The sequence below is a fragment of the Ciconia boyciana genome, chromosome 2 (assembly GCF_034638445.1).
Source record: "Ciconia boyciana chromosome 2, ASM3463844v1, whole genome shotgun sequence".
NCBI classification, from domain to species: Eukaryota; Metazoa; Chordata; class Aves; order Ciconiiformes; family Ciconiidae; genus Ciconia; species Ciconia boyciana.
In genome coordinates this window covers 148,547,891-148,560,114 of record NC_132935.1, presented here as the reverse complement: position 1 = coordinate 148,560,114, position 12,224 = coordinate 148,547,891, and the positions used below count along the sequence as shown (strand labels likewise).

Genomic DNA, 12,224 nt, shown 5'->3' with positions numbered 1-12,224 from the left:
TCATTCAGCATGCCAGCAGAACCTCTACATTGAATTACACCAAATTACATTTCATCTGTTATAAGCAATGATTGATTTGGGGACCAATATCCATAATATGTTACACTCCAGATAGAAAAGTTGAAGATTTCCTTATCTTGTTATTATTTACGATGTGTTTTCACTGATGAGTCCACATTATATTAGTTAATCATGAAAGAATATGAAAGTCCATTCTCTAAGGTGGTGTTACAATACATACTTGAAATTACAGGTGAGGTAAGCAGCCATGACATGAACCATTAGCAGTTACGGCCTAAGAAAGTCCTTACATGGATAAACATCTGGCTAAAAATAGGAAGCGGGAGGAGTAAACTTTCCATTCTTGGAATAGGAGGGAGGAGGTCACAGTGCAGTTCTGCAGGCCTCCATGCTGAGACATGTGCCATTCAGTATTCATCTATGATCTGGAACAGCATGAACAGTGAGGTGAGACTTTGCTGGTGACTCAAAGTTATTCATGGTAGTACCACTGAGGGAAACTGTAAGAAACTAGAAACTTAATGACTGGATAACAAAATGGCAAGTGAAATGGAACACATATGGGGAAGCCAAGCCCAACCCCACATATGCAGTGATGGACCCCAAACAGATCACTACCACCCAGGAGAAAGATCTCCATGTCAGAACAGACAGTTCCATGGAGATACCAGCTCATTGCTCAGTAGCAGAGAAGAAACTTTACCCACAGAAGTATACAGAGCGCTCGAGATTATTTCGAAAGGAATAAAGGCCAAAGCAGAGACCATCACTATGCTATTGTATAAATCTGTCCTACATTTAATACCCTCCCCTAGAGCAGAACTGGAAAAGGTTCAGTGAAAAGCAACAAGGATGATCAAAGATGACCACTCTGTATGTGGAAGCTCTTCCTACAGTTAAACTAAGACTCTTCAATAGGGATATAAATGAGATCCACATGGTTACATTAAAAAAATTATTTGTAAGGTCTGGGAAGGGAAAATTACTTGTATTGCAGTTCTTTGAAAGTGCTGTCCCTGTACCAGCCAGCTGCATGAATTAATACTTCTCAGCTTTATACCTCAGCCAGAAAGCAATGCTCTCTGAAGATGCAGAAGTGCTACAACAGAACACCAAACACCCAGAGCTACAGTCAGAAATCTCCATATCAGCTGTCTCAGTTCTTTCCACTACATTTTTCTGCTAACAAAGATAAAGATTTAGCTGGATGACTGTGGAAGAAAGCAAGACTTCCCTTCTAAAGGACTCGTGTGGTTACAAGCACTGAACAAAGGTCTTCTGGTGTGACAGTCCCACAACAGTAGGATCACTGCCTAAGGGCAGGTGACACCCAGGTGTTGAACAGTCACACCATGGGAAGGAAAACTGAGGACCTTAGAGCAAGGAATAGTCCAAAGGGATGAAGGCTATAACAAGTTACACCTGTAGTGTACTTCTGTATAGAAGGGCACTCTGAAAAGAAAAAAAGTTGAGCAGCAGTGTAATTCTCACAGAGAACATTTATTTTAAATTAAAACCAAATTGCTCCCAGCAAGAAGAAAATAGCCTAATAATCTATATATGGCTCTGAAAGAGTGTGGGGGGGTGAAACTAACCATGGAGGCCATGCTGAGCACTAATGAATTTGTTCTGGGAAGGTCAATACTCCAGACAGAAGCTGCACTGCCACGAGAGGTATGGCCTCCCAGGATGTTCACAAGTCACAATAACACAGGTCTCAGGGGGGCACGCAGTAAAAGGAGAAAAGTGAAATGAAATTGCGATGTCTAATAGCACTACAGAAGCACCAAAAATGGCTTTGTAACCTGCATTAATTGAACATGTGCATGTAGAACCTATGGAAATAGGTCTGTAGTATAGCTGGGGGCTGCTTGCACTTCTGTCAGAGCCACTGGGAGCTGAAAGAGGCCTCCTGTATACCAACAGACAAAAGCTAGATCCTCCGGTATTGTAAGATCAATGTGAATTCATTTAGCACTTTGCAGAAATCACAACTTCAGAATATGGTCATCATATTGACATCTTCTCACAAACTCTCCCAAATAGCAAGTATGGCCTCATTAGCAAGTTATGCTTCACATCAAAATGCACGAAGTACTTTATATGACAAATTAAAAGTAAAAACAAATAAACATGCAAGTTGGGGACAACCCCATGTATCATCTATAGTGAGCTATCTTCTAGCAAGTCACCTGGGAGTCTCTACGGGAGAGCGTTTTCTTGTCCTTCCCTCTAACATCAGTTGCATGGTCAAACAGCTGCTGAAATTCCTAAGGGGACCTCATGCTGTTCTGACTCTTTAGACTGAAGGTATTCAGTAAAGCAGGAACAGTTAGAAGTAGTACACTTGTATTTAGTGTACAGATATCACATTTGACCCCTTAAGTTGAGATAATAGGAAAACAAGATTATTTAATAAAGAAAAACAAGAAAAAAAAATTTTAAAGTTGTATTGATATAAAAGATACTGTTATAAGTGGTTGGGGGAAAAAAAGGAGCACCTCAGTGTGCAGTGTCCTGACCCTAGAAAAGCCAAGAGCCTGATGGGTAGGACATTCAAGCAGGATGTGGCAGACAGTTCAGTTCTGGTGATGGTCTCAAAAGCCAGTGAAATTTAAACAGACTAGAATCACTTTACCCATGAGCTAGATCCAGACCACATGACATGTTTCTGGCCTGCATGACATACCTAGACACCACAAAATGTAAAACCACATTTTAAAAGTTTACCTATGCATATGCTTTGAGTTGTCCCAAATATGAGATTTAGATCATCTGTATTTTCAAGATTAGCTGATACAGATCTCACTTTTAGAATACGCTAAAAAGCCTTGAGCCTGAAAATGCTTCCAAGCAGCATGCCTCCCCATGACCAATACCATTCATTTCATCGTAGTGTAAACCATGCAAAGCTTGGCGATGACATTTAAGTGTCAGCACAAAACATTCTACCGCAAATTATTTTAGCTGATGAAACCGAAGGTGAGGAAAAGAGATGAAAAGTGAAATGAGAGTTACTGTTTGAAGAAAAGACACAAGATTCTAGAACAGGGTTGAAAAAACAGTGAATGGATGGAAACAGTTTAGAAATAATAGAAACTCTGCTGATCCTCAAGGAAAATATATTTTCCCCAAAGTGATGTCTGCATGTGAGAGAAGACAGTGAACAAATAATTATCACAACAAGAGCTCTGGTGGAACAAGAAAAAGAAAAATCAATTCCTGTTGCTGTACAAGCCTTATATTGACATCAAATTAACTGAGAATTGAGAGAAGCCTATAGGCCTAGATTATGCCTGTGCATTGAACATAATTAAAAGCTTCTACCTCTACTTCCCACCTTCTCTAAAACCAGTTACTTTCTCTGCACTGAGATGCTATCCATCATCTGACTCCTCTGCCAGACCAGCTGCTTGAGGAGTTTTCACCATTGTCATGATTTTCACATCTTCAAACTGAGTATTTCTCTCTTACAGCACTTAGAAAAATAAACAATTAATTCTGAGAGTGTGAAAACAGCTACATAGAGATGATATGGTCTTCGCTAAAACATCTATAGGAAAACCAAGATGTCCACCTTTACTTCTATGACTTTTGAAGATAGTGCTGGAAAGCACAGATGGGTCCTGAGACACGAGGAGGCTTTCCTGTCCAACCCAGCTCTTTATCCCAGAGACAGCTGTATTTGGTGAGCTCCTCTATTTGATCTCTTCATTTATTTTGACTGTCCTGTCTAGAGCAAGGACTACCCCTCTTCTCCAAAAAGGTCCAAGCCAGGATTCCTATCAGCATTTTGAATTACATTCGAATTTCTTTAACGTTATCTTAAGGCAGGAGAATAGGTAAGAACCTTCCAACAACTTCCTTCTACCTCTACCATTCACTCAAGTGAACAGGGCCAGGCAGAGCAGGGAGTAGCAGTGCCTTGCTGCTGAAAACTTCGGGAGAACTCTTTGGTGGTCTTCTAAATAAGTCTCTTGTGACAGAAGGAGGAAATTCATTACTCTAATTCAAAGGCAGCAACACAGAAAGTAAACTGCAGAATAAGGCATTTAAACCATTGGACTAGATTTGTTTTGGAAGAGTTCCCACTAGCAACTCAGAAACAGAGTAAGAGAGAATTACTGCCAAATATTCTCTCTTGCATCACGGAACCTTGACTGACCTTGAGCAAGGAACGATTCCCCTTTCTATCCTCAGTTTCCCACTCAGATTTGTTTCAAAGAATGACACACTTTAGAAGCTGAATCACCCTTATACACACTTCTCAAGTGGAGCTGTTGTACACAGACCCGATGCACTTTCTTTTAGCTAGCAAGTGCTGGCTGCTGCCTATCTGAAGAAAAAAAAAAAAAAAAAGCAAGTACTCAGGGCAGCAGCAAGTTCCAAGTTTTTTCATTCCAAGTTTCTGTAGCCAAACAGAAAGTCACTATTTTGGAGATAGCAATCTTTGTTTGGTCATTTTGATTTCTTGGGGAAAACCACCTGGAAGCCAGGCAGAATCCCTCTACCCTCCTCCTGCCCTCGCCAAACCCTTGTCAAACTTGACGAGTCACAAGTCAGAGAAACATCACTCTACGTTTCAAATTCTCTCCATTTCTGCATCTGAAGATGACCACTCCTACCCTATTCGCCTTCCTTAAAAACAAAATTTATTTCCGTTTTAAAATGTAAATGTGGAAAAAAGTCATTCTACACTAGTCTTGTCTCTGGACACGCTCTTATCTTGAAGATGCTGTCCTTCTAATTTCTGCTTTGGATCAAATATAATGTTGTCTTCTCATTTTCGTGTGCTACCTGTTACACTAAGAACATTCACCAAGCTAACATTAGCACTCAAACATTCATCATATCACCTTGATATTTCAGGGCTCCCGATGTCAAATTCAGATGATCTAACAAGGAAATAACACGGAAATTTATTTCTGCCTCACCCCAGCTCCCTATCTTCAACTACCCTTTCCTAGAAGCAGCATAGCAACAAGTTTTAAGTAGGAGACTTAAAAGAAATTTCCCAGAAGAATAGTGAGAGAAAGAACTTTCACATTCATTCATCTTGACACAGCCTCTTCCAGAGACAATGCGGTATGCACGTCTCAAGTACATACTCCTGAAGCGTGACTCTCCCCAAGAAAGGACTCCTCACTGCGACGGTTCCATGCACAACATAACTGCAATCCTTCAAATATCAAAGGGAACATAAATACAGTTTGGTAACAGAGACTCTGGGTAATCAAGTAATTCGTACAGCAATTACCAGATGGTGAGGGACATAATGCAGATTCAGTTTGACAGCGGGGCTGGAGATTTCTGAAGGATCGAGGAGCAGTAAGTTACTCCTCCTTAAAAGCCGATCTGGCTGATCATTTTCCAGACCCTGTTTCTGCATTAATGGAGCAGAACTAATCCTGTTCCAAGAGGACTGCGTTTCTGAAAATGCCCCTCACGGGGCTAGTTAGTGGCCACCACTCAATCCTTCACAGACACACAAAAACCAAGGTGGTCAAAGGAGCTGCTTCTTTTTAATGGCCACTCGCTAAGATGAGACAGAAGTTCCCAACAAATTCTGGCTTTGAAATTTCTACTTGCAAATCTCCTCCAAACAGGCCAGGAGGCTGAGAAGAGGAAGAATCCTGGAGCAGTTGAGCTTTCAGCTGATTGAGTTACAGAAAAAGCCAGTCCTCCAGCTTCAGCTACATTTACTTTCTCCTTCTCTGACGTCTGTCTGGTACTTTCCTTAATACACAGCCTCCTTCTTCCCTTCATCAGGCACCACCACATTGTCAAGCCTCAGGGAAAGCCACTCTCCTCACTTGATCTACTACAACTCCAAAGACAACCTTTTGCCTTTCATGCCACATTGCATACTTCTCTCGTACTTCTCCTCCCACTAAAGCTCTGCAAAGCTTTTAACTCAAAATAATTTTTTTTTTTTTTTTTAAAGTGCATCCTTCACAAGAGAGGGTACGTAAACTCAAATGTTGGAACTGGCTACACGGGGGCACTGGAGTCTGTCCATTCATATCCACTTGCAAGATCCAGATAGGGCAAGAACACAGATGCTTTAAGGGAGCAGCTCTTTTTCTGCACAACTGACTCAACAGCCATCCTCCCTACACACCCCATGCTCCCAGCAGGCTTTCTACAAAGGACTGCGCTATCAGAGCACATTCTTTAATATTTAAAATGTGGAACTACATCCTGAAATCTCCTCCCAGAGTCTCATCCTCCTTACACAGGGCCAAGTGTCCAATTGTTGCATTCAAAATAGGTACATTTAAAAATATGTACACTAGGAAGAGAAGTTGAGAAAAGCACGGGCAAAAAGACTGAATGTAATTGGATGAAGGAAATAAATTTGAGCAGCCTTTTCTCAAAAATGAAGACTCCTAAAACCACTCCAAAGATTTTGAAATACAGCTTTTAAAATCTGTCACCAGTGGAATAGCTCTGGAGCTGGGAGAGAACTAACGCTCATGACATCACCCTTTACCTGCATAAAAACAGCCTACGAAGCAGGGGAAAATCTGCCATGCCACAAGGGTTTGTGATAGAGCCCTAGTTAGATGCAGACAAGTCCTGCCCCCAAGCTATAGCCTCTTGCCAGCACTGATTGTGAGGAACAGATACAGGAGAAGATCCCCACAGGTAAAAGAGGAGGAGAGGACTCGGTCCTGGAGTATAGCTCGTAAGCTGGAGTGTAAGGCATCAGAAGTAGCTTGATACCGGGCAGAATGGAAAGGAGACCTGGGCTGAGGGTTGTGGGCTGATGGAGTGGGAGGACAGCTGGAAGAGATTCACTGGTAAAGGGTCTTCCTTTCCACTGACATTTTGGAACTTTCCTGGAACCCTGCAGACTGGCCAGCAAGTAGGTAAGGCAGAGGAACAGCAGTTGAAGTTATCTGCCCAAGATGATAAAAATACTCCAGCAACAATGAGAAGGGAACCCAGGTGTACAGGGTCCCAGCGCACAGAGTCCAATGGCAACACACAGGCTGCTGGACCACACAGCTTCAAATTCCTTTTTCCAAGTTCCAGACTCAGCTTTCCCTGTGACTTCCACAGCCATTGTGCTTAAGAATGTGATCAGCCCCAAGAAAGGGGTTAAAGAGCTGATCTGTAATATCTTTAAAGTCAAAGGCTAAATTGCTAGACTAAACTGTTTCTGAATCCCAATGATATCCTTAAATAACTTACAAATTAAAAGCAATGATCCCATCACCACAAGCTCTAATGCAAAATAAACAAATAAATAGAATTTTAATTCATACTATGAGAGAATACAAAAATGAATACCCAGAAGTAATTCAGATCTTATTCTGATACATTTATTAATGCTGAATTGTAAATGCCTCTTTAAAAAAATCAAAACAAAACACTATTTCAAAGGGACTATTTATTTACAGAGTGCTGCACTTTACAAGGCAGATGAAGAAAGAAGAATTAGGCCCTCAGTGACTACCACTCTTAGAAACATACTGGATTTTCTCCTAAATTTTCTAAAAGACAGAAAGCTGTCTAAATCTCAGTGCAATAGAGAGAGCTCAAGTTCATCTGCCATTATAATTGAAAATAGTCTATTTCTAGGATTTTAAATTTTGGAAGGACAAGGGGGTGTGGAGCTCAATAATGCATGCCAGTACTGAATTTCATGGGTTGTAGCTGCCAAATTAATAGATTTATTTTTAAAGAATATGTTTAAAACTGTTACTATCAAAGTAGCTTCTCCCATTAGTCAGCAACCCTCCAGAAACAAGATTTGATAAATTAATTGTCTGTCATTGTTCCAAGTATATATTTACTAAATGGGAAAAGTTTGCAAAAAAACATGTGCAGGAGATGGTTTTTTCCAAGTATCCATAATTAACCAGTCAAAGGACAAATCCTGCAATTATTATTCATGGTAATACTTAATCATAAGGAACAACCTTATCAAAGCCAACCACAGAGTTGGAAAACACAAGAATGAGTTCTGACAAAGGAATTTCTCTGATCATTCCTTGCACTTCCCCGCCACCAGAAAGCTGCTGAGCTCCCAGGCACTAACCCCCCAGGACATTCCTGACCATGAGAGAGCCAGTGCCATGTAAATGTGTCAAAGTCCAGGGCCAGATTCCAGTTCCCTGGTTACAACCACCTTTGGGATCTCCGCTCAGTGGGAAAGGCAGCTCCAGGGCTTGATGAGATACAGAAGCCTCAGAAGAGAGATGCCCTGGGAAAAGATGGGTTTCCTGTTGGCCCGCTGTGACCTTCTTTCCAGCTTGCCAGTTCCCACCAGTTTTCCTTACAGGTCATACGTAGTAGTCTCCACAATAATGGTACCTTAAGGTTTCTCAACAGCCAAGCCAGCGTAAGAAACTCCCACCTCTGATCCTGGCCGCTTGCTCCCCTCCATGCTGCAGTCTGCCATCTCCTAATTTGCAACAATACCACTGCTAGTACCTGGTTTAATACTACAGAAGCAGAGCTCATAGTGTAGTCAACAATTATTTTTTAAACACACTTCCATCTTTCATGATATTAGCACGGTGTCCAGAGACACCTCATCAAAGAACAAGGTCTCAAACTATTACTTATTTTCCTTATAAGATACTAAGTATTTATCAAAAGGACTTCTAAAAATGGGACCAAATGCTTTATTCCTTGAGCACCAATCTTTCCCTGCTGCCAGTCTGAATTTCAGATATTCCAGGAATATAAACCTAGGCCAATAATACAAAACATACTGTAGGGCTCAATTTTGTTCAAATTCAAGTCACTGTCATCTTGCCTTCTGCTTCAGCCAGAAAAAGACTAAACCCTGACAACCTTTGAGATCCAACCAAAGAACCCTGCAAGGTGCTCCTGACTCCTAAAGCTAATGGAAAATGACAGCAGGCAAAGACTTTACGCATCTTCTTAAAACAGTGATCTCCCTAAGGGATAGCTAACTTTCTTTACCAGAATAAGAAACGAGCCCCCAGTCCTTATATATATGGATTTATACAGAGATACATGTATAGACAGACATCTTTCTTTCTCAAATCATTGCTCCAGAGCTCACTAGATCAAGACCGTAAAAGGTACGCCAGTTATCTGCTGGACAGCTATGTCTCCAAATATTTGTATAAGTGCTTTAAAAAAGGACCAAATCACATTTTATTTGGGGGGAGGTTTTGAAAACCACTTAATCACATTTCATTTAGGAAGAGTTTTTAAAAGCTGTATCCAGCACATCCAGAAAAGGTCAAAACTAACAGCTATCATTTTAATTATATAACTATGAATTAGTTTTAAAGGCACAGGTTGGGGAAGAGGGTAAAATATTGCGGGTCTCAGCCATTCAAATAAATTGTAATAGGAAACACTGTATTTGCAGACATTCTCCTCTTTTTCTAGCATCTGAAAAACTAAATCCTATGGAAAAGCAGCTCAGTACCTGAATGAGCCAAGAAGGATGATAAGCTACAGAAATGCACATTTCCACATTACTACCCCAGAGCCTGATCCTTGTAAAATTAGCCTTCAGACCAACGCTGGCTGTTTGCAGAAGAAAGTTTCAGGCCTCTGAACTGATTATCTCTTCTGCAGAAGCAACAAATCAGTTCTGAGGTAAAGCTACCAACCAGATTACATCAAATAATTGTTTTAAGAAGAAATACAATGTAAGTAAAGTTAGCTTGGCACTTTGCTTTCTTAAAATAGAAACTTTCTACATTTTTAAAAACGCTGAACTGTAAGAAGCCTGCCTACATGAGATCTTTCTCTGTGAGCAGCTAAAACCAGAACTGTAAATGGACACAGAGGGATCTCTTCTTACAAACAAGACATAAATTATTCCTATGGCCAAGATGTCCATTTGGTAAATTGAGATAATTTGTATAAACTAAGCAGTGGCATTAACTCACTGAAAGATGGGGGGGGGGGCAGAATCAAGAGGCACAGTAAGGTAATACAAAAGGCCTGGTGTCAACGTGTCACTCCCATAATCAAAGCAAACGTTTCTTTAACAAGAATTTAAGTGATAGGTTTTCAACAAAACCATTTTAATAGCCAGTTGTAAATACAACCACTGAAAGTTGAAAGTATTTACATGATCGGTTTTCTTTTTTGTTTGTTTGTTTGTTTGTTCCCATTGTATCTCAGAAAAGACTGACAGCTTTACTAGATTTGGGAAACGAGTATTAAAAACAAAATCAAGATGAACCAAAACAATTCAATTCATTAATACCATATGGTAAACCAACTACGGATTTATAGCACTTTTTCAATCTGCCTTTCAGGTAATCAATTACCGAGCACTTCTTCTTTTCCCTCTTTTAAGCTCAGGAACTCTGGACAAGCGGAGTGAGTCTGCCAGATGCCAGCAGCACAACAGCTGGTGGAAGTGCTCCCGCAGCTCCTGTTTCTAAAAATGCTCAATTTGGTTCACGACATCCCACGACAGCAATATAACAAAAGCGAATCCCTCCTAAGCTGAGCAAATCTGCTGGCAAAAAGCACTGAAGAATTTAGGAACAACTTGTAAAGCTAGTATAAAAATAGTTACTTCTAAAGTAGGTTATCCTCGGCAAGTGAGCGCTGGCTTCACCGGGAATTCTGTTTTCTACACTTTACATAAAGCTATATCGGAAGCACGAGGAAGTAAATGAAGAAGGGGATTCCCTGAAATAAATGTTCCCTGAAATAAATGTTCCCTGAAATAAAAATAAGTTACGAGATCACAGCCGGAGTCATGTACCTCAAAACAAACACAGAAACAGCCCCGCAGACAAGCAGGGCAACCCGCGCACGCAGCTGACGAGCGGAACGAACCTTCGCACCGCGCCGCAGGGGACCGGCCAAGCCCGTCCTGGCACCGCGGGGCCGGGGGACTAGCCCGAATCCCACGGGGAAAAAAAAAAATTGGAAACTAAGCGGCCAACGGGGGGGACGAACACCGGGGAAGTGCCCCGGCAGCCCCGCGCAGCCGGGGGGGGGCGGCGCGGCCCTCCGCGGGCCGGCCCAGCGCCGCGCTCCGCCACGGGACCCCGGCCCCCGCCGCCGGGCGTCAAGCGCAGCGGCGCCGGGGCGCGGAGGTCTCCGCGGCCGCGCACGGCCCGGTCCCGCCGGCTCTCGCGTGGCGGAAGGGCGGCGGGCGCGTACCTGCGTTCTGGAGGGTCTCGATGTTCTGCGGCCGGGCGGCGAGCTCGGCCACCGCCTGCACGAACTGCGTCCGGGCGCGCTGGTACTGCTCGAACACTGCGGGCAGAGCGCCGGAGCACCGGGTTAGCGGCCGCCCCGCCGGCCCCGGGCTCCGGCGACCGCCGCCGCCCCGGCCCCGGCCTACCTTGCAGGACCTGCCTCTGGCTCATGGCGGCGGCGCGGCAGGCTGCGCGCCCGCGCAGGGCCGCACTGTGTACCCGTCGCCCTGGCAACCGGGCGGAAGCCGCGCCGCGGGGGGCGGGGCCGCGCCAACACCGCCCGTGACGTCAGCGCGCCCGCCCGCCGCGCAGCGTCCCGCGCAGCCCCCAGCACCCCTCCGCGCCGCTCCGCGCCCCGGGGGGACCGGCGGTGTGCGGCAGCAAGGGGCTGCGCGCGCGCGGGCGGGCGGGCGGGAAGAGACACAGCCCCGGCGGGTTGTGCCCGGATGGCGGCATGTTGCACACGTGTGTTAAGTGTGCGGGTGTAGGCGCAGGTGCGGGTGCAGGCACCCACGGAGGTGCGCGGGGGCGCACGGACCCCTCGGGCTGCGCGGAGAGGACTTCACGCCGCTATACCGCATCTGTGCCGCGCAGACGTGCACGGCGGTGTGGAGGGGTGTCCGCGGTGTATGTGAATGCGAAGGCGCGTAAGACCGCGTACAGGCGGCTGTGTGTGCTCAGTCCTGCACGGGCAGCTGCCGTCCTCGGGAGCGCCGGGGAAGGACGGGGACGGGCGGCAGAAGGGCAGCGCCCGCGGGACGGTGCCGGGCTCGGCGCAGGGACTGGCCCGGGCCACAGCGGTGCCCGGTCCCCCGCGGGCCGCCGCTGCCGCCCCTTCGCGTTCCGCGCAGCGCGGCGCAGGCGGGCTCGGGCCCGGGGACTGGCGGTGGGGTCGCGGGCGGCCGGACCGGGGCCTGCCCGTCCCCGCCGACCTGTGGGAGCGGATCCGCGGCCGCCCGGCCGGTGCACCTCCGCGGGACGCGCTGCCCCGCGCGGCGGAGGCGCCGGGGGCGGGCGGGCAGCGGCTTCACGGGGCGGGCG

General features: G+C 45.2%; 1 protein-coding gene across 1 annotated transcript in view; it reads right to left on the bottom strand.

The window, feature by feature from the left end:
* The window catches only part of SPAG6 (sperm associated antigen 6), a 35,811-nt gene extending 24,408 nt beyond the window's left edge, over window positions 1–11,403 (bottom strand). The window contains exons 1-2 of the mRNA XM_072851517.1: window positions 11,330–11,403; window positions 11,146–11,241 (exon numbers count right to left, since the gene is read on the bottom strand). Coding sequence (XP_072707618.1) covers window positions 11,146–11,241; window positions 11,330–11,354 — 121 coding nt within the window. The 5' untranslated portion in view covers window positions 11,355–11,403. The remainder of the gene's footprint in view (window positions 1–11,145; window positions 11,242–11,329) is intronic.
* Between the last annotated feature and the right edge of the window lie 821 nt (window positions 11,404–12,224).